The sequence below is a fragment of the Vipera ursinii genome, assembly GCF_947247035.1.
Source record: "Vipera ursinii genome assembly, chromosome: Z".
Classification (NCBI taxonomy): Eukaryota; Metazoa; Chordata; class Lepidosauria; order Squamata; family Viperidae; genus Vipera; species Vipera ursinii.
The window spans coordinates 98,323,287-98,346,645 of record NC_139517.1 but is presented as its reverse complement, the minus strand read 5'-3'; the positions used below and the strand labels follow the sequence as shown (position 1 = coordinate 98,346,645).

The following is a 23,359-nucleotide window of genomic DNA, read 5'->3' as shown; positions in this document are numbered from 1 at the left end:
AAGATAAATAAATTAATGACAAAATATTTATAGCAGAAGAACCTAAAAGATCTTAGGCCAAATTTTGATTACTTTATGAGGATGCCAAAAATTAGAAGAAATTTAGTCATATCTTTTCCAGCTAGCAAATTTTATTAAAACGCATAAGCTTTAATAATATTTTATATCGTGAAGGCTTTCCCGCCAGTATCAATCCCGTGATAATGTATTTTCAGGCTAACAGGCCATGGTTTAATTATTTGGTATCCTGATAGTGCTAAAGGTATCAGCCACAAAACATCCAGGTAGCAGATAATTAGACAATAGCCTATTAGTCTGGAAGCTCATCATAATTTAATAACATTTGTTAGCCAGAAAAGATGCTACTAGACTCTTCCTGATTTTTGGCTATCATATCTAGACTAATATGTCTTTGACAATTGCAGTCAAGCAGATTTAATCAACTATATCATTGAGCTTTTATTTTAACATCTGTATTTTTTCTTATAAGAGACGACTTATATTCCAGTCAAGCCTTAACCATGAAAGATATCTGGGGGACTTTGGCCCAGTCACTTTCTCAGGCCAACCACCTCACCTCAGGATTGTTGCTGTGGGCAAAATAGTAGGAGAAAGGAATGTAAGATGTGTTCACCACCTTGAGTTGTTTATAAAAAATAAAGGTGGAATATAAATTCAATAAATAAATACTGTGATAATTTTCCTCTGTTGGAAAGCAAACATGTAACACCTTTGAAATCATGGCAGCTATTGGGGTCTAGGAATATTGAACTAGGATCTTCCTTTTTTGTGTTTAGTTATTAATAGGTAAGCAGTTATGATTTGATTGTGAAGCACACGAGAGGTTGATATTATGGTATGATGTCCCTAATTTAGCCTAAGCATTACAACAAAATGTTTTTTTTGAAAATAGTGGTGCTAACAAGAGTTTAGTGTATAAATTAATATTTTGACAATTTTAAAGATTTTTGGAGATTGTATTTTCAAATACACTTGGCAATATATAAAATTGAAACATATATTAACGAACTAATGTAGACCATATTCTTTAGTAGTCACTGAGTGCAATTTTAGTTTCCTTAAGAGATCCTTCACTGAACAGATCAAACCAATTTTATATGGTATTAAAAAGTGAAATAAAAGTTACCATCGTACTACTACTTTTTTGTGAAACAAAGAAATAAAAAAATATTAAAGTTCTTTGGGATTTTTCATAGAATGTTTAAAAAAGGCAGACATTAAACTTTTTATATTGGCCATGTAAGACATTTGAAATTTCTTTAACATACCTAATTTGATCTTATTCTGTTAGAGCCATTTTTTGTTTCAAATTAATATATTTATTTGAAGAAATATTTTTTTATATTTCATGTTTCTTAACTACCCATCTCTCTCAAATACATTTAAGAATCCCTATATAATGTTGATTTAAATTTCTAAAATATTGATTTTTCATCTTGTGAAGACCCTTGCCTTATTAAGTTTGGGGTACAGCTTAACACTTAAATAGTAAGAAAATAAATTTCTAATTAAAGAAATGGATCCAGGATGCGATGTTGTTTTTAGTCTTTTAAAAGTCTCTGTGCTGTAAAAATGAAATGCCAAATCATATTACCATATCATCAAAATTTAACAACAAGCTTACAATGAAATTAATTTCATATTGATTTATGTGGGTATTTTGTTTTTGTTCATATTTTAGTTTAGTTATTTTAGCTACTCTATTTAGTTACTTTGTCTGCTATACAGTTATTATTCAATGAATGCATTGAATAACTAGCAAAAATTAAAATTAAAGCAAATTTTATTATTGAAGTATTTTTTAAAAAATATAATAGTCTTACATATTAACTTAAGTAGTCAGCATATTGAGCATTCTGGAACATTAAGCCCTGCCCATCCCCATTAAACCCAATACAAATCCAAAAGCATATTCTGATTGGTCTAAACAAGTGACATGATTTAAGCCTCGCCCACCTATGACATCATTGAAAATCCCCCAAAACACAAAACTCCCACCACACTCTAACCAGCAGCCCCCCCAGAGGAGAGTCGCCCCTGGGCACAGCCTGCATGGAGCAGCGTAGCCAAGCACATGGCAGCTGGGCAGCAGGGACAAGTCTCCACTCTTGCACACCATTGTGCGCAGATGATGCTACAGGGTGCAGGTAGAAGGCATGGCGACCATGGTGCTGCAGGACCGCTTGGGTGATCTGTGGTGGGCCATGGAGGTGGTGGGTAGCCCTGCGGGTGGGGTGGGGGGGAGTGGACAGGGTGGATTTTGGGCACTCGGTCTCTAAAAGGTTCGCCATCACTGCTCTAGCTCCAACCACACTAGACTCATCCACACTCTAACCTACTAAGCCCCTACCACACATTAACATTTTTGTCTTTTTTATAAAAACATGTCCACAGTAAATAAATATCCACTTCCAGCCTTAAAACAAATAATGAGAGATAATAATATCAGAGGCACAACAACTATAAACATATCTTGAAACTTCTTGCTGAAAGAGGGCTTCTTCCTACTGAGGGCCTCACAAAAGGATAAAAGATTGTGAAAGAGATTGATCCAAAATACGAGTACCTTAAATCAGCCTGTCATAATCCAAGGAAGGTGTTAAAGACATAGAAAGCAGGGTTGTAACAAGTATCCCTCAAACATGCACTAAGATGCTCATGGAAGAGTTTAACAAACAGTGACAGAAAACTGTATAAGGTTAAGTATGAAATAACATTCATTCTGAAAAATTGAATACACCATAAAAAAATCTTATGCCTAAATAAAATGGACAATAAGACTCTTTATGAGTTATGTTTTATTGCAAAACAGTGAGCATTTGACGTACTTCTACGGACTCAAAAAGGCTGAGCTGATAATTCTACTCAGTGAGCCAGTTCCAGACATACAGGGCGTACCTCCAACACCAGTTCCAGATATATAGGTTGTACCTCCAACATCAGCTGCTCCTAAAAATCTTTGAAACAAGGCCAAACCACCATCAGCAAATGTGCTAATTGGATTATTAACCATGTACCCGATGAACCAAAGAAAGTTGTAAATGAAAAACTCAAAGCACTCAAAACACAAATCCATTGTGTTTTCACCAAACCACAAGTCAGATAAAGCAGGACTGCGATCAAAGGATTTACAAAGCAATATGTTATTGATGGAGTCAAATCTATTCTGTTTCTAAGATGGGCGAGAAATGAACTTGTAAATCTGCTGGCTAATAATCGAGGGATAAAATATAACGTGGTCCTTCGTTGTGGGATGTTGTACACTGATATGAATAATGGGCAGGTTATCAGCATCGATGCTCTGTTTTGTTCAAAGATTCAAACTGTATTAGAGGCAACCAACATCAATGAAATGTATAGCAAAGATGTCAACAAGATCATAGTCAATGGCACTGTGCCAGATGCAGGGTAGTAACTGGAGGTTCAATGCCATGCAAAGGTTGGCGATAAACAGGCCATTAAGGGGTAGGTAGTACATTCTGCTTCCACTGGTTTTGGCGAGTAAAAAGGCAATTGCAAGAGATAAGATAACCTTTATTGTTATTTTTTTTACTGTGGGCACAACAGCAAACATCAAAAATGAAATTTAGTTGCCCGCTCTCAAAGTGAAACATACATGATACACACTTAACCATACTATAAACAACATAGTATTATATTACATAACAATGTAATACTACATTACATAACAAATAAATATTAAATACTGTCCATCTTGAATATATAACGGAAGGAGGAAGCTTGAGAGTTCACAAGGTTAATGCTGTATGGTGTTGTGATTCAGTGTCAGCCTATGATACCGCCAGCTGAGTCTGATGATTCTGAAGAGGAGGAGGAGGAGGGGTTTGGAGAGCCTTTGGTATCAGAGGGAGGCTCTGATGCACTGCAGGACTCTCAGCCTGGCCCCTCCCATCATGTTCCTCATCAGACTCAGCCGTGTGAGCACAAGGTATTGGACGTAGATGATTCACAGCTGGATCTATTCAGGGACACTAGGAGCAGGAGGCAATCCAGCAGAGTAGAACAGAGAAAGGCAATGAGGCAACTCAGTGAGAGGAGGAGAAGGCAATGAGAAGCCACACCTTGGGACTGCTGATAAAAGGGGAAGGTGTGGGAGGTGCTGGTTGCTGAAGGCAACCGTTTGAAGATCTTCTGCTAGAGTCCTGGTCTGTTAGTCCTGTTTAACTCTTGTTTGAACTTTTGGTTTAACTCTTGTTTGAAGTTTTAATTTCTTTGTAAATAAATTTGGTTGGGTTTTTCCAGCCTGTTGACTATAAAAAGGGGTTGTCCCTGACATTCAAACAGGGCTGGTCGTAGGCTGGAACAGAACATATGGAATGAAACTATGGCTGAATCTGGATGTTCTGCTACGGATACCATGAAGCCTCCTCCCAGAAGGTAACAAGGAAAACAGGCCGTGAAGAGGATGTGTAGTATCCCAGATAATCGCTCAAGCAACGCTTCTGTGCTATGTCCTGGATGGAGGGGAGGGAATGCCAATGATCTTTTGGCCATCCTCACCACTCTCTGAACCGCCTTCCAGTCTGAAACAGTGATGCTTCCAAACCAGACTGTGATGCTTTATGACAGGATGCTCTCGATCGTCCCCCTGTAGAAAATGGTCAGGACAGGGGAATGAAGATGTGCTTTTCTCATGTGACGCAGAAAATGCAGGCACTGCTGTGCAGATACTTTGTTTCTCACTGTTGAGCCACCAAGCCAGCCTACTCGTTAGCTGCACACCCAGGAATTTAATGCTGGTAACCATCTCCACAGGTGAATCATTAATGCACAGAGAAGTGTGGCTGTGCCTGCCTTTTCTAAAAACGACAATGATCTCTGTGGTTTTTCCAGTATTTAAAATTAGGCTGTTTTCCTTATACCAATTCACCAACCCCTCAACCTCCTTGCGGTAAGCTTCCACCTTGTCATCATGAATAAGGCCCACTACTGTTGTATCGTCTGCGAATTTCACAATATGGTTGGTGGCAAACCTAGCACAACAGTCATGGGTCAACAGGGTAAACAGCAGCGGACTTAGGACGCAGCCCTGAGAACCTGTGCTCAAGAAAATAGTATTAGAGGTATTTGTTCCAACTCACACATCCTGGGGGCCTGTTGGTAAGAAAATCCAGAATCCAGTTGCACAAAGGAGTGTTTAAGCCTAAAAGGCCCAGTTTGTCTACTAGATGCTGGGGAATGATTGTGTTAAACGCCGAACTGAAGTTGACAAACAACAAACACACATATTTCTTTCCTCTTAAGTGCTTCAAGCTCAGATGGAGAACAGAAGAAATAGCATCCTCTGTAGAGCGATTTGGTCAGTAGGCAAACTGAAGTGGGTCAAATACTGGCAGGAGGCTGGATACAGTAATGTCCTTTATCAGCTTCTCAAAGCATTTCATAATGGTGGATGCCAGTGCAACTGGGCGGTAATCATTGAGACCTGTAATTGTGGACTTTTTTGGCACTGGCAAGATGATGGCCGTCTTAAAGCATGATGGGACCACTGCCTGCTGCAATGAGAGATTGAAAATATCTGTGAGAACACAAGCCAGCTCATCTGCGCATTTCCTAAGGACACGTCCAGGGATGTTATCTGGGCCTGCTGCTTTCCGAATGTCAACATGAAAAACGAAGACAAATGTTTCCAATGGTGCGTGATGTGAACGTTGAATCCAGTAGATTATAATCCTAACAGAGTGACATATGAATTGTGGAAACAAGCCAAGAACCTCGATTGGAGCGGTATCAAATTCCCAGTTGCTGTCAGTAAAAATGTTTTCAAAAAGTTCGAATGAAACAACTTCAGCATTAATATCTTTGGATATAATAGTGATAAAAGTGATAAAGTTGTTAACGTATTGCTTATTTTCAAAGACAACAAAAGGCTTTATTGCTGGATTAAAAAACTTAACAGACTGATGGCAAAGGAAAACTCAGTCAATTCAATGCACTATTGCATGTAATGTTTGATCGGTTACCATTCAATAAGAGTCCCTTTAAAAAACACAATGAATATTGTAGTATATTAAGTATCCTATCTGGAACAACATCCCATGTTTCATTACAAGGTTTTTCCCTTTTATTTTTTCAATATTAAAATATATTAACATAATGAGATATTCTTTTTTCTAGAATTACTCTTTGCAAATAAATATTTTGCTTACCTATACTTGCTGTAGCAATTATATAAATCACAGTGTGCTGCAGCTGCCAAAAAAGCCAACACAGTGATAGGCTGCATTAACAGAGGGATAGAATCAAGATCAAGTGAAGTACTAATACCACTTTACAATGCTTTGGTAAGGCCACACCTGGAATACTGCATTCAGTTTTGGTCACCACGATGTAAAAAAGATGTCGAGACTCTAGAAAGGGTACAGAGAAGAGCAACAAAGATGATTAGGGGGCTGGAGGCTAAAACATATAGGTAACGGTTGCTGGAATTGGGTATGTGTAGTTTAATGAAGAGAAGGGTGAGGGGTGACATGATAGGAGTGTTCCAATATCTCAGGGGCTACCACAAAGAAGAGGGAGTCAAGCTATTCTCCAAAGCACCTGAAAGCAGGACAAGAAGCAACGGATGGAAACTAGTCAAGGAGAGAAGCAACCTAGAACTAAGGAGAAACTTCCTGACAGTTAGAACAACTAACCAGTGGAACAACCTGCCTCCAGAAGTGGTGAATGCTCCAACACTGGAGGTTTTTAAGAAGAGACTGGACAGCCATTTGCCTGAAATGGTATAAGGTTTCCTGCCTGAGCAGGGGGTTGGACTAGATGACCTCCAAGGTCCCTTCCAACTTTTTTATTATTATTATTATTATTATTATTATTATTATTATTATTATTATTATTATTATTATTATTATTATTATTATTATTATTATTATTATTTGTCCTCCTTGGGATGCTTTTTCCTATACAAGGCGCAATATCCAGCTAACTCACACATCTCTGTTAGAGGGAGAGATAAATATTGGGTCTTTCTCCTGTTTACTTATTAGAATGACATTTTTTGATAAACAAGGTATTTCACAATGTAGCTTTTTAGCATCAAGTGCTAATTTCAAAGTATCTGCATTTTTCAGATATGTTAACTGCTGGGCTGCTGCAGCATTCTAGTCTAGACACTCGTAAAGGTAAAGGTTCCCCCGCACATGCGTGCTAGTCGTTTCCAACTCTAGGGGCTGGTTTCAAAGCCGAAGAGCCAGCGCTTGTCCGAGGACGTCTCCGTGGTCATGTGGCCGGCATGACTAGACGCCAAAGGCGCACGGAACACTGTTATCTTCCCAGCGTAGTGGTCCCTATTTTTCTACTTGCATTTTTATGTGCTTTCAAACTGCTAGATTGGCAGAAGCTGGGACGACTAACAGGCACTCACTCTGTTACGTGGCACTCGGAATTCGACCCGCCAAACTGCCAACCTTCTGATCGACAAGCTCAGCGTCCTAACCCACTGAGCCACCGCGTCCTTTTCTAGAGACTCATAGTTTTCAAAAGCCTTTACCCTTTAGAAAGTTTCTAAAAATCTACTAGTAAAGCATTCTGTATAAGTACTTATGAAGGCCTTTAGCTTATGGGCAAATTGCTGTTGAGTTGGCAATAAAGTATAATTGTAACAAAATGAATACATTTGCAACTGAACAATGAAGAAAACTGAAAAATAAGGGGATATTGATGAGCATGGGAACTAGTTATATGCCTTAAGTTCCTGCCAAATTATGTCAGTGCAGTGTCTTTTAAAATTGATAAAAGATCTGATAATTGAGATTAGAATTTGTCAGACTTTGAAATATGAAATAACTGCCAAGTGAGATGGGCAACATATACTGTAAAATAAATAAGTTAAATAAGTGTCTGTAAGTAAGTCTTGTCTCCAGCAATCTTGTATATCCTTTGTATTTTCTGACAATAAGAATTTACATTGCCAACAAAAAATAAGGTTAAATTATATGTCCCATTTCACATAAAGAGTCTTATTAGCCAAGAGACATGAGTTGGCAATACACCTAGAATGCTGTATGGCAGAACTCTCTAGAAATCTAGCACTGAAGTGGGATGGTTAAGATTTCCTCCAATAAAGTGAAGCTTAAAGTAGGAGCTATTTCTATGGAATTCATAAAATCAAAACAGTATTTGTCTTACTACTTTAATTACATGAAACAGGATGGTCTAATAACAGGTGATTGAAAATATTCAAGTTTCAAAGTTTGAAAATTGTTTTGTGGGAGAAAAGTGGCTCATTTCATAAATCTATAGACTAGTTCTTTCAATCAAATATGTAAAAAAGAGGTGCATTCTCTCACTATAGATTATATTTTCCCACAACTTGTTGGTCACTCAAGTATTTCCATTGCCCAATGCTGACAGTGGATTTAGATCTTATTACACAGGTAGATTTTGCTTCCAAATGTTCCCTATGAGGATTTCTAATATTTATAAGTTGCTTCAATGGTCTGTTTCCCAACAGCATTTGAAAGATATTTCAATATTCGTGGATGATATTTTTGATTATAGCATTATTGAAGATGAACAAGGGCAGAAACTATGTTCCAGAAAATTAGTCATAAAAATTGAGCAAAAGCAATTATATAGTATATTTCACATACTTTGGATACATACTTCACATAGTTTGGAGTTCAGAATCAAAATAGAAACATAATCATTCTTTTTTTTTAAAAAAAAAGTATAATCTTCTTGATTTAAATAGTATTTAAACAGTGCATATAAATAGTATTTTATGTTTATTTTTAAAGCCTTCCTATTGTCCATAAATGCCTTATATTACATATATTGCACAGTAGCAATAAATAATAAAGCAAAGTAGAAACAACTGTAGCCTGAACATATACAGCTTTATAAATTTTCTGTGAAAATGTGTTCAATTTTAATATTTGCTATCATATGCAATATAAGGGACGCGGTGGCTCAGTGGGTTAGGACGCTGAGCTTGTCGATCAGAAGGTCGGCAGTTTGGTGGGTCAAATCCCGAGTGCCGCGTAACAGAGTGAGCGCCTGTTACTCGTCCCAGCTTCTGCCAACCTAGCAGTTCGAATGCATGTAAAAAAAAATACAAGTAGAAAAATAGGGACCACTACGGTGGGAAGGTAACAGCATTCCGTGCGCCTTTGGCGTCTAGTCATGCTGGCCACATGACCACGGAGACGTCCTCGGACAAGCGCTGGCTCTTCGGCTTTGAAACGGAGATGAGCACCGGCCCCTAGAGTTGGAAACAACTAGCACGCATGTGCGGGGGAACCTTTACCTTTTATCATATGCAATACTGTAGTGACATAGTATTTTTATTAAGACTGGAAGACAAAGTTCTAGAATCTACTAAATCAAGCAACTCCAGTTGCTTTGTAGAAACTGAGAATACCCCCCATTTTTTTCCAGGAATTTTTTTTAGAAATATATGGACATCTCTGGTCCTAAGAGGAGGTTAGAGAAGATATGAGGTAATATTTTAGATGTTTTTGCTTTCCTCTGGGCTGTATTGAGAGAACTGATGCCCATTGATGGCATTTTATTCTATATCTGTGAATAATCTCTCTTGTAGGGAGGAATTTAGAAGCTTCCCACTTAATGTGATCAGCAATGAGATAAAATGACCAGGCAAATATATTGTTGGCTGAACATGACCAGCCACCTATTCAGTTAATCAAATATTAAAAACTGGACTTGCAATATTCCTGCAAACTGAATTGCCAAAACTGAACACTGTAAGTCAGAAGAAATGTGATACATTTTACCCTCAAAGCATCTAATACATGGGTCCCCAACCTGTGGGCTGCAGCGCCTGCTAGCCAATGGGCCGCAGAACAGGGTGGCCAGTGCGCGCACATGTGTGTGAATGCTTACCCCACTTGTGCTAGTGTCGCTGATGCTACGCAAATGGGGTACTGCGTGGTGAAAACGGGGTGCTGTGTGGTGAAAATGTGTGCATGGTGAAAATGGGGTGGTGCTAGTGCCCGCATGGCAAAATTGGGGGGGTGCTGAGTGCCATGCGGGTGCTAGCACTGTCCTGTTTGCGTCGCACATCCTCATGGTCCTGTTTGTGTGTGCACACATGTACGCATGTAAAATGCTTCCTCCTCCCTTTCCCTCCGGTCTGCCAACCAAGAAAGATTGGAGACCTCTGATCTAGTAAATACAGGTAGTCTCCGCTTAGTGACTGTTTGAAATGACAGTGGATCTCAAAAAAGTTACAACTTGGATTCAAAGATCCAATGCTGCTTCTTCCTTGCCTGTGGTCATGTGATCACAGTTTGAGCATTTGGCAACCAGCCCACATTTATGACCATTTACAGTGTTACACAATCACAATTTATGATGTTTTTTGCTGGAAAACTCTCCCATTGTGAACAATGATTGCTAGAAAAAAATGTCATAAAATTGGGTTGGTCATGTAATTACTAGTTTAATAACTGCCATGACTTACAGTCATGGCCGAAATTGTTTGCACCCCAGAAATTTTTCCAGAAAATCAAGTATTTCTCACAGAAAAGTATTGCAGGAACACATGTTTTGCTATACACAGGTTTATTCCCTTTGTGTGTATTGGAACACAACAAAAAAGGGAGGAAAAAAAGCAAATTGGACATAATGCAAACAAAACTCCAAAAATGGGCTGGACAAAATTATTGGCACCCTTAACTTAATATTTGGTTGCACACCCTTTGGAAAAAATAACTGAAATCAGTCGCTTCCTATAGCCATCAATAAGCTTCTTACACCTCTCACCCAGAATTTTGGACCACTCTTCCTTTGCAAATGCTCCAGGTCTCACTTATTGGAAGGGCACCTTTTCCCAACAGCAATTTTAAGATCTCTCCACAGGTGTTCAATGGGATTCAGATCTGGACTCATTGCTGGCCACTTCAGAACTCTCCGGCGCTTTCTTGCCATCCATTTCTGGGTGCTTTTTGACATATGTTTGGGGTCATTGTCCTGCTGGAAGACCCAAGATCTCGGACGCAAACTCAGCTTTCTGACACTGGGCTCTACATTGCAACCCAAAATCCTTTGGTAATCCTCAGATTTCATGATGCCTTGCACACATTCAAGGCACCCAGTGCCAGAGGCAGCAAAACAATCCCAAAACATCATTGAACCTCCACCATATTTCACTGTAGGTACTGTGTTCTTTTCTTTGTAGGCCTCATTTTGTTTTCGTTAAACAGTAGAATGATGTGGTTTACCAAAAAGCTCTATCTTGGTCTCATCTGTCCACAAGACGTTTTCCCAGAAGGATTTTGGCTTACTCAAGTACATTTTGACAAACTGTAATCTTGCTTTTTTATGTCTCTGTGTCAGCAGTGGGGTCCTCCTGGGTCTCCTGCCATAGCGTTTCATTTCATTTAAATGTCGATGGATAGTTTGCGCTGACACTGATGCTCCCTGACCCTGCAGGACAGCTTGCGTTCCTTTGGAACTTGTTTGGGGCTGCTTATCCACCATCCAGACTATCCTGCGTTGCAACCTTTCATCAATTTTTCTCTTCCGTCCACTACCAGGGAGATTAGCTACAGTGCCATGGGTTGCAAACTTCTTGATAATGTTGCGCACTGTGGACAAAGGCAAATCTAGATCTCTGGAGATGGACTTGTAACCTTGAGATTGTTGATATTTGTCCACAATTTTGGTTCTCAAAATCCTCAGACAGTTCTCTTTCTGTTGTCCATGCTTCGTGTGGCACACACAGATACACAATGCAAAGACTAAGTGAACTTCTCTCCTTTTTATCTGCTTTCAGGTGTGATTTTTATATTGCCCACACCTTTTACTTGCCCCAGGTGAGTTTAAAGGAGCATCACATGCTTGAAACAATCTTATTTATCCACAATTTTGAAAGGGTGCCAATAATTTTGTCCAGCCCATTTTTGGAGTTTTGTTTGACATTATGTCCAATTTGCTTTTTCCCCCTCCCTTTTTTGTTCTGTTCCAATACACACAAAGGGAATAAACCTGTGTATAGCAAAACATGTGTTCCTGCAATACTTTTCTGTGAGAAATACTTGATTTTCTGGAAAATTTTCTGGGGTGCCAACAATTTCGGCCATTACTGTATTATCAAAATTCTGGACTCAATTACAGTTCTAAGTTGAGGACTACCTGTAAAGACTATTATGTTTTTTTTAAATGGATAGATTGCCACTTCAATAGGCAACAAGTTGAGTGAAAAAAAAGAGAATTTTTGTAAGCTGCAGCTGTTCTCTCTTCCTGTTTGTATGAACAATAGATATTGGGAGCTAGAGATTCTTGGAGCAAGAATACCAATTACATCAATACGTAATAGGTCTCAGCTCTAAAGTTGAGAATCACAAGGTAAAATGTCCAGGCCTAAAAGAAATGCAGGACGTAGCAAGACTATTTCTGGCACAAAAATGGCAGCAGTAGTGCTGCTGCTTCTTTTCCATAGCAATCTATTTCATTTGTTTGCTTGCATGTATGTGATAGAGGTTGAGAGATTTTTAATCTCTTCAGAAATACATTCCTTATTATGAAATGTAAAATTGCTTCATCTATCCTGTCAGGACATTTTCATTATTTTGGAACAGTTTGATTCATTTAGTTAACTGTTGTGATCTTCCATTGAGCCATTGAAGAATATTACTGTGTTTTTTGAATAATATGTTTGGTCTTTAAAAATTTTGTTTTTAAGAAAATAAGGAAACATTTTTATGATTATTATGATAAATATGTGTATAGGTATTATATATAAGCTTGTAAGAGATAAACGTTTGGTGGAACTGGGTTATCTTTCATTACTTAAGCTATGTTTTTTTGAGAACATCCCAGTGACGAAGAGTTACTGGGAGGATATGGAAGAAAAGGTTTACAAATTAATGTGTAAAGAAAATTGTATTCATGAGTGATACTGAATGTATATATTTCTTGCATTGTATCTCCTAGGCACTACCATTAATGAAGAAAGAAATAACTCAGAAAATAAACCTCCACTATCTGTGATGGGAACTCAGTTTGATCATACTTCACAGGTCAGAAATCCCTCATCTGCTGTTTTGAAAAATATGTGATTGAATTAGGGCTAACCGGTCTGGGTTGCAAAATTTCAGACAGACATAAACATGGCAGCAAAGAGGCACTGAAAAATTATTTGCTTCCATTTACCTGGATAGGTAGATAGATAGATAGATAGATAGATAGATAGATAGATAGATATTTACAGATAACTGATTACAAAGATTGCTGAATAACAACATTTGCTTTTTTACTTACCATGTTTCCCTGAAAATAAGACCCAGAATTTTTTTTGCCTCCAAAAGAGGCACTGTGTCTTATTTTTTGGGTGTGTGTGTGTCTTTTCCTCTCACTTCTGTCCCCGACAGCCCCACCCACCCAACCCACTTCTTCTGCAGCTGAAAATGGAGCTTGGGCCTGCATTTCGCAGTTGGGCCTTTTCAGAAGGGCTCTGGACACAATAAACAAGCAATGGATTCAATCTATAGTTTGTATCTTGGCTGCATGGGCCTTGCAGAACCGAGCTATGGATTCAATCCATAGCTTGATTCTCAGCTACAGTGGCCTTCCAGAAAGGCCTGACTGCAAAATGCAGGCCTGAGGGCACTGCAGAAGAAATGGGCTGGCGAGCAAGTCCTGGCTGCAATGGTAAGCAGATGTGGGGTGCATGGAGTATCTCCACACCCCCATCTCCACCCTAGCTTTATTTTTAGGCGTGTGCCTTGCCACAAAACTAGGGCTATTTTTGGGGTAGGGCTTATATTAGGTCCACCCCCAAAAATCAAGCTAGGGCTTATTTTCAGGGTAGATCTTACTTTTGGGGAAACAAGGTAGTTAAGGTTTTAAATATATTTTAAATATATTTCTTTCATAAACCACTCAGAATTAGAGAATCAACAACTCAAGCCAATATCTGGCAATAAACCAGGGTGCTTCCTGTAATATGAAGTGTTGTGCTGCTATTGTATGACTGTATTAAGTAATGTTATTGATGGTGTTGTATTTATCTTAAAATTGTGCATGAATTGCTATCAGTATCATTTATAGTGCTCTAAAATCTTACTACCACTGGTAACATTTACTATGTAAAATCATATTTATAGATAATGTATTTATTCTGCATATTAAAATTTGTTGCAGTATAAAGCCCAGAACTGTTATATGCAAGCAGTTCAATTACTGCTAGATTAAAGGACTTTAAGGACTTCAAAATTTAATGTGAATGGAAAGGGAAAGAAGATACTGATATATTAATTATTCAGTGTTGTTATGATTGGTTAAGTGTACTGATATCAAGACAAATGTAATGGCAAGATTCATAGTAGTAATTTATCTGATTAATACATCCAATCTGTTAAGGTAAGGCAGTATGTTTAATTATCACTTACCTTGATATTTTCACTGCAGTAACTTCTAAATATACTAATTGCTAACTGGAAATAACCAGGTTATTTGTAACCTGTTTCCAATTATCTCTGCTCATGCTATGAGTTCTGGCAGAGTGGACATGCTTAAGATCCCTTCTGTAAAGCAATGTCACCTAGCAGCAGATATGCCTCTTCTCTTGTAGCACTTGTTCTGTAGAACAACAACCCACCTGAGACTCAGATGGCCTGACCCTGTTGCTCTTTAAGGCCCCCAAAACCTGGTTCTTTTCCTGGACATTGGACCAGAACATCAGATGAGTCTATCCAAAAATAAAAGTTCTTCAATAAAATATGCAATAGTTGGCCTCTGTTATTGTTTTTCTTCTTAGGGTGTTTGATATGTTTTCTTTTTATAGTGCCTTCGTTTTTATGATTCTAACCAAGTAAAGCCTAGAGTCATTTTTGTGAAAAGTGATTTATGTAAATATAAAATAAATACATAAATCAGGATTAGAACTCTAAATCTTCTGATTTCTAGTGAAGTGATGTTTATTTTTATTTATTTATTTATTTTATTTTATTATATTTATATACCGCCCTTTCCCGAAGGACTCAGGGTGGTTTACAGGGTGATTAAAACAAAAAATACAAAAGTTAAAAACAGTTAAAAAAAATTATATCCGTCCCTGAACAAATAAAACCCCAGTTAAAATTAAAATTAAAATTAAAATTCTCAGCCTGGGCCAGAGAGCTCGAAGAGCCAGGTCTTCAGGTCCCGGCGGAATGAACGGAGGTCGGGGGCAGTCCTAAGCTCCACTGGCAGCTGGTTCCAAAGTGCAGGCGCACCCACTGAGAAAGCCCTATCCCTGGGTGTTGTCCGCCGGCAACCTCTTACCGGCGGTACCCTGAGGAGACCCTCCCTGTGGGAGCGCACTGGACGAAGGGAGCTTGATGCCGGCAGCAAGTGTTCCCTCAGATAACCCGGACCCAAGCCATTTAGGGCTTTATAGGTCATCACCAGCACCTTGAATCTCACCCAGAGGGCAACCGGGAGCCAATGCAGCTCGTGGAGTAGAGGTGTTATATGGGAGTATCGGCAAACCCCCATCACAACTCGCGCGGCCGCATTCTGCACCAGCTGAAGCCTCCGAGTGGTCATCAAGGGCAGCCCCATGTAGAGAGCGTTGCAGTAGTCTAAACGGGAGGTCACGAGCGCATGAGTGACTGTGCGTAGGGCATCTCGGTCCAGATAGGGTCACAACTGGTGCACCAGGCGAACCTGGGCAAAAGCCCCCCTGGTCACAGCTCCTATATGGTCTTCAAAATTGAGTCGTGAATCCAGGAGGACGCCCAAGTTGCGAGCCCTATCAACGGGGGGTAACACCTCACCCCCCATCGTTAGAGGTGGAATAGTCTGGTTAGCCCGAGATGCCGATATGCACAGCCACTCAGTCTTGGGATTGAGACGAAGCCTGTTTCTCCCCATCCAGACCTGGACCGCCTCCAGGCAATGGGACATCACGGCGAGAGCATCGCTGGGTTGGTTCGGGGTGGAAAGAAAAAGTTGGGTATCATCAGCGTACTGATGATACCCCACCCCAAAACCACGAATGATCTCACCCAGCGGCTTCATATAGATGTTGAACACTACATGTTAACCACTCCATCATACTAGTTGTAACTTCTGGTTGTAGAATTATGTAGGCATAAATATAATAGATATTGGATAGTGAGCTTTTGTTATTTAAACAGATTAAATTTAATAAAGTGGATATAAATTATTTGTGATTGACATGAGCTTATTACCAATTCAAAATATGTAAACATTCAGATCAAAATATTATTTTATGGTCGAATCCCAAGTGCCGCGTAACAGAGTGAGAGCCTGTTACTCGTCCCAGCTTCTGCCAACCTAGCAGTTCAAAAGCATGTAAAAATGCAAGTAGAAAAATAGAGACCACTACGGTGGGAAGGTAACAGCGTTCCATGCGCCTTTGGCGTCTACTCATGCCGGCCACATGACCATGGAGACGTCCTCGGACAAGGGCTGGCTCTTCGGCTTTGAAACGGAGATGAGCACCAGCCCCTAGAGTTGGAAACGACTAGCACGCATGTGCGGGGGAACCTTTACCTTTACCTTTTTATATGTTAGTGAGGAAACAGAGGGAACAGATATAAAAAAACAATGCCTGAATAATATTTTTCAGTCAATAGAGTACAAGAATATTTATAGACACAAATGCATAGACATAGAGGGTATTCTTCTGTTTATTAGGACAACAGGCATATTAGACCTTCTCAGAAATTGTGAGATTAGGGTTCCAGCTATATGATAAACTGTTGATCACACATTAAATATTTTACAAAAGAAGACTATTTGCTTAGATAAAATTATCAGAGATACTATTCTTAATTTATATAAGTATTAAACAACTGTAAAATGTTTTTAAAATTAAGAGTGGTCCCATATCATTAGAATCAAATTTGACTCAAAGGATATTCACTTTTTTATGATAAATTTAACATTTTATCTAATATAGATAATATGCCCACATTGATTGGGTCAAACATATTATCAAGTAGTTAATAAGTCTTTGACAAAATGTACCTGCTTGCCTGGTCCTGCAGTTCCTCTTTGAGAACACTTTGTATATGCCTAGAAAAGTATTTATGTTATTTGTTAACTGATTATGAAAAGAACCACTATCATGATTAAACTGAATTCATTCATATTTTAATTGTTTCCTGCCGTGTAATAATAGTAATTTCTTTAAATGAAGGAACAATCTTGCCATCTCCATATTTTTTTTATTATTACATTTATATCCCGCCCTTCTCCGAAGACTCAGGGCGGCTTACAAGCTTAGCAGTAGCCTTCATTCTATGTATATTCCTGCTTGTTAGGGCTTTCACACACACCACAGCGGCATTATTACAAAGTCAGCTTAATTGCCCCCAACAATCTGGGTCCTCATTTTACCTACCTCAGAAGGATGGAAGGCTGAGTCAACCTTGAACCTGGTGGGACGTGAACCTGCACTAATTGCAGGCAGCTGGTGTTACTTAAGGAGGCATTAGCCCACTGCTCCACCAAGGCTCTTTCATTCAATCTAACTCTCACAAATTTCTTATCCTCTTATTTCAACCAACTTATTCTTATTATTCCTCTCTTTCAACTTCCTATTTTCTCTCTCCCTAACTTCAGACATTAGTGCTCACACTCTCCAGTCTTCTCCAATCCTGTTGAATTGCCATGACCAGTTTCTAATTGCTAATTGAAACTGAAAAATAAGCTACTCATTATTCTACTCTATTTCATTCCACTCACCAAAATGTCCATTATTCACAGAACGCTACTATACGTTCCCTGAACCAAAAAAAAAATATCCCCAGAGAAATTTCAGCCTCAGAAATCTGTTACTAGCTTTAAAAACTGCCATTTGGAAAGACCTTTATAAAAGTGCTTTAATGCCAGCATAGAATTGAATCATATTTTACCAGGAATCTTTAGATATTCTGTATTTTTAAATCAGAATCTCCTTAAAATGATGGTTCTCTGTAGACGATGTTATAAAAAAATATAACTACCGAATCACTTTAAATAAATTTGTTTTTTAACTGATATATTTAATTTAATTTAATTTATTAATATTTCTATACCGCCCTTCTCCCGAAGGACTCAGGGCGGTGTACAGGGCAAGAATAAAACACAGAAATTTACAAAAACTAAAAGATAATTAAATACATGCCCGATTAAAAATACAGTTGATACATGGTAAAAACCCCAATAATAATAGTAAAAAACCCCACCAATCCCCCCTCAGGCCAGGCCGGCTTGCTCGAACAAGTATGTTTTCAGATCGCGGAGAAAGGAGCGCAGATCGGGCGCCGTCCGGAGCTCAACCGGTAACTGGTTCCATAGCTCCGGGGCGCCCACAGAGAAGGATCTCCCCCTGGGGGCCACCAGCCGACATTCTCTGACCGGTGGCACCCTGAGGAGGCCCTCTCTGTGGGACCGCACAGGGCGGAGGGAAGTAGACGCCGGCAGCAGGTGTTCCCTAAGGTACTCCGGACCCCTGCCATGTAGGGCTTTAAACACCATTACTAGCACCTTGAATCTCACCCGGAAGACAACTGGCAACCAATGCAGCTCACGGAGCAGAGGTGTAACATGGGAGTATCGGGAGACTCCCAACACAACTCTCGCGGCTGCATTCTGTACCAGTTGGAGCCTCCGGGTGGTCCTCAAGGGAAGCCCCATGTAGAGAGCGTTGCAGTAGTCTAGACGAGAGGTCACGAGCGCGTGAGTGACCGTGCATAAATCATCCCGGCTTAGATAGGGCCGCAACTGGCGCACCAGGCGAACCTGGGCGAAAGCCCCCCTAGTCACAGCCACCATGTGATCTTCCAAGGTGAGCCGTGAATCTAGGAGGACTCCCAAGTTGCGAGCCCTATCTACGGGGGGTAATAATTCACCCCCCATAGAAAGAGATGGAATATCCGAATAGACCCGGGATGAAGGTATGCAAAGCCACTCGGTCTTGTCGGGGTTGAGCTGAAGTCTGTTCCTCCCCATCCAGACCCGAACCCCCTCCAGGCAATGGGACATCACGTTGAGGGCATCACTGGGGTGGTTTGGGGTCGAAAGAAAAAGCTGGGTATCATGGCAAAACGGAAGACCAGCCGCAGGAGATGATGATCGGTCCATGACAGGGGCATAATAATTGGAGAGCCCCCACCAAGATCATCTAACCACCGACCAGATAAGAAAACTAGGTCAAGGATGTGGCCTCCCTCATGAGTCAGTCCTGAAATTATTTGCGTCAGGTCCATGGCCGTCATGGAAGCCATGAACTCCCGAGCCAACTCAGATGATCCTCCCAGAGATGGTAGATTGAAGTCCCCCAAAACTATAAGTTTCGGGAACTCAACCACCAACCCAGAGAGGACATCCAGAAGCTCAGGCAGGGCTGCTGCTGCGTGACTAGGCGAAAGGTACACCAGCAGCAAGCCCAACTGCGTACCAGGGCCGCATCTCAAAAAGAGAGACTCACATCCGACTATCTGCGGAACGGTGGCCTCCCGCGGAACTAAGGTCTCCCTCATAACAACAGCCACTCCCCCACCCCTACCCTGAGCCCGAGGCCGGTGTAGCACCCGGAAACCTGGTGGGCAAAGATCAGCCAGAGGAATACCGCCCTCTGGGCCAACCAAGTCTCCGTGATGCAAGCCAGGTCCGCCTGCTCACCCTCGACCAAGTCACGGACGAGAGGAGCTTTATTAACGACAGACCTGGCATTCAAGTACACCAGCCGGAGCTCAGGAGGCTGCACATCCTCACTCCCGGGACCTCGGGGTAGAACAAGAGGGTCGGAACGCCTCACCGCTTGCAAGCAGCGGAGAGGCCTTCCCTGAGGTCGATACGGCCCTCTGTTCCGGCACCTGCTGCCATTCCCTAATGTCGTGGGAATGGGCAATCCCACGACTTGCCCTGGAGCCCCGGGGGCGACCGACCCCCGCTCCTCCCCTCCGCGATCAATCCCGGCCCTGGCCTGAACAGTGGTTGCTGTTTCTTTTTCCAGCTATACTGTTGTCTGATGTTTTTCCTCAATATTCATAGAAGGTGCTCAGTCTTGAAGTGAATTGGATATTAGTATTTAATATTTGCTCTACATAGGGCCTAATCATAGCATGTTTATGAACATTCTTACATCCAATTGTAAATGTTCTATAAAAAACTAAATATTTGTATCATTTCAAAGTTTACTTTAAAAGAGAATATAAAAGTTAATGGAAGATATAATTACCAATTATTAAATATGATATTATGTATTACTACTAACAAGTAAATGTTATAGACCTTTCAATGCCATTTGTCAAAAAATATGAACATGAAGCATAATCCATTCATGTCCTGTTTGTGGTCTTCTCATAAGTATCTGGTTAGCCATTGTGAAACAAAGTTGTAGACAAGAGAATCCGGGAAATGTTTCAATGCAGAATATTTTTGTTCTTTCTCTCATTTTCTTAGGCAAATTCAGAAAACCAGTCAAAGTTGACTGAAGCAGACACTGAACAGGAGGCAAAGAAAAGTCAGAATATGGAAAACAGTTCTGTGTTGGAATTTCCAAATGATGTACCTTTTGCTCTTGCACCACATATTTTGGCAATGCAGGATACCTGTAATGATTTCTCAAGACAACTGATCTCCTGTCATGTTAATGACAATTTAGCACGATTTTGGTATGATTTTACACTTGAAAATTCAGTATTATGTGAATCTTAAAGATGGGTTACTTAATATAAAAATTTACCAAAATCACTTGTAATAAAATATGCTGGTATTGTCTGTCATGTAAATTGGTTATTTGTATCTACCACTAGTCTAACAGAACATTATCATTTTCCATCATGTCACGTTTCTTACATGACAATATAAGAACAGCTAAGCCAAACATTATAAGTCAATTACAATAAATAGGCTATAATCTAAACTCAACGAAAATAATCATATAAACTTCCAGATAGCTTAGTACTTGCTTGATCACAGAAAAATGAATTAAATGTTATATCACATTGTAATTTACAAATAATCAACTTATACTATATTAATAAATTAGTTAATTTTATTACAGCATGTTTCATTGGGAAATTCACAACAAAATTTTAAAATCTAAATTTACACATTGTTAGTGCAGAATGAATTGATATCAAATATCTGAGGTTGACTTTGGAGTTTCATATTTCTTGGTACTGTAGTTTTTGGTTGGCTGTATTCTAGATTTCTATGTTCAGTTTTTCTATTGCAAGTTTTTGTTGCAACAGTATAGCTGAGCTATGTGAATATATTGTACATTATGTCAGTCTGCCTGTCTGTGTACATACGATGGGTGCATAGGTATATATGCAGATGAGTACAAAATATACATGAGCATGTTTATAAATGTATTTACAACAGTAAAATAAACATGGATATTTAAAATATATCACTATAGCTTTTCATGAAATAGTGTATGCTACCCTTCTCTATCTTCATCTCCTTCTGTTACCTTATTTTGTCCATTGCTTTCATACAGTGAAGAACAATATACAAGATGTAAAAAGATGATATTGTGTAAAATATAATTATGTTTTTAAACCAATTAAATCTTAAACAGAACCATGTTGTCCAGTCTTTCTCTTGTATGATAAAGAAGCTAAGAATGCAAACATTTCTTCAAGCTAGCCTTTAATATTGGGTATATAGTATTCTTTCCAAGAAGACATAGAATCTTTTCTGCAGTAATCCAGGCTTGATATGCCCAATATTCTTCACTGATAGATTCAATTTTTTGGAATATAATTTAAAACCACATTGAAATCGTAAATCCTTTCCCTAAATCATATTTACAAGGCTAAGAATTTTCTATCTCTATGGGATGTGTCTAAATCATACATATCACCAAATTTGTTGTATTTCTGATATAAAAAAGTAGGTGACTCTTTTTAAATATTTATTGAGTCTAAAAAGACATTTTTACAAATTACTCTCCTTACATTTATAAGAAACATATTCCGTCGTGATCTGAAGACACTCTTATTTGAACAAGCCGGCCTGGCCTGATGGGGGATGGGTTGGGTTTTTATTGTCATTTTTAATATATGTATTTACTGTCTTTAGTTGGGCATATGTTTAATTTTTTTTAACTTTTGTATTTTTGTATTTTTTTATTGAAAAGTTTTACAATACATTTTATCTTTAACAATCCCTCCCCCCCTCCCTCCACCCACCCCTACCTAACCCTCCCTATCCCTCCCCCCCTTCCCCCCTCCCCCCCGACTTCCCAGAGCTAAATACAAGGTATAAAAACAAAGAACAATCATAAACAACCATATGCTAACAACAATAAACTATTAAGTCTATCGCACTCTAGCTCATATGAAATGACTACAAGCCATACTAATATACATAAAAAAAGAAAAAAACTTATTCAAATGCTAAATGAAACTTTTTAGTCCCATATTTGTTCTGGATATAATCAATCCACTTTTTCCACTCCATAATATAACGTTGCGAATGATCTTTCAAATAAGCCGAAATCTTTGCCATTTCGGCCAGGTTAGAAACTTTTAAAGTCCATTCTTCTATGGTCGGGAGTTCCTCCTTCTTCCAATATTGACCTATTAAGAGTCTTGCTGCTGTAATTAAATTCAACATCAACTTAATGTCCACAACAGTAGCATCTGTAATTATGCCCAATAAGAACAATTGCGGGCAAAACTTTATCCTTTGCTTGAAGATCTTCTGCATATTCCACCAAATTTTTATCCAAAAAGCCTTAACCTTTTTACAGGTCCACCATATATGAAAATACGTTGCATCTTCGCCATCACATCTCCAACATTTAGGTTGATAGTTCGAATACATACTTGCAAGTTTTTTAGGATCTAAATGCCACCTATAAAACATTTTATAAAAGTTCTCTCTTAAATTTTGGGCTTGCGTAAATTTTACATTCCTCACCCAGATCGTCTCCCAAGTGTCCATTGTAATAACTTTGATATGTGCTGGACCCTGGTTTCTAATTTGCTTTACCAAATTTTCATCAGTCATTGAAAAACCAATTTTCTGATCTTCTTTCCATCTGGCCCGTAATTGACCATATTGAAACCAAGTTTGAACAATCTTCTCATCTCGCAAAAGATTATTCGGCTTCAAGCACCAGACGTTCCTCTCCAAACTTAAGATCTCCTTGTACGTAGTCACATCATGTTTGAAGGGACTCCACAGAGAGGGACTCCTCAGGGTGCCACCAGTCAGAGAATGTAGATTGGTGGCCCCCAGGGGGAGATCTTTCTCTGTGGGCGCCCCGGAGCTATGGAACCAGTTACCGGTTGAGCTCCGGACGGCGCCCGATCTTCGCTCCTTTTGCCGCGATCTGAAAACATACCTGTTCGAACAAGCCGGCCTGGCCTGAGGGGGGATTGGTGGGGTTTTTATTATC

The 23,359-nt window shown here is 39.4% G+C and overlaps 1 protein-coding gene across 2 annotated transcripts in view; it reads left to right on the top strand.

Moving 5' to 3' along the window:
* UMAD1 (UBAP1-MVB12-associated (UMA) domain containing 1) overlaps nucleotides 1-21,517 on the top strand; it is a 62,597-nt gene extending 41,080 nt beyond the window's left edge. For both annotated transcript variants that reach the window (XM_083376363.1, XM_083376364.1), the window contains exons 3-4: nucleotides 12,940-13,025; nucleotides 20,407-21,517. In XM_083376363.1, coding sequence (XP_083232489.1) covers nucleotides 12,940-13,025; nucleotides 20,407-20,661 — 341 coding nt within the window. In that variant the 3' untranslated portion in view covers nucleotides 20,662-21,517. The remainder of the gene's footprint in view (nucleotides 1-12,939; nucleotides 13,026-20,406) is intronic.
* The last annotated feature ends 1,842 nt before the right edge of the window (nucleotides 21,518-23,359 follow it).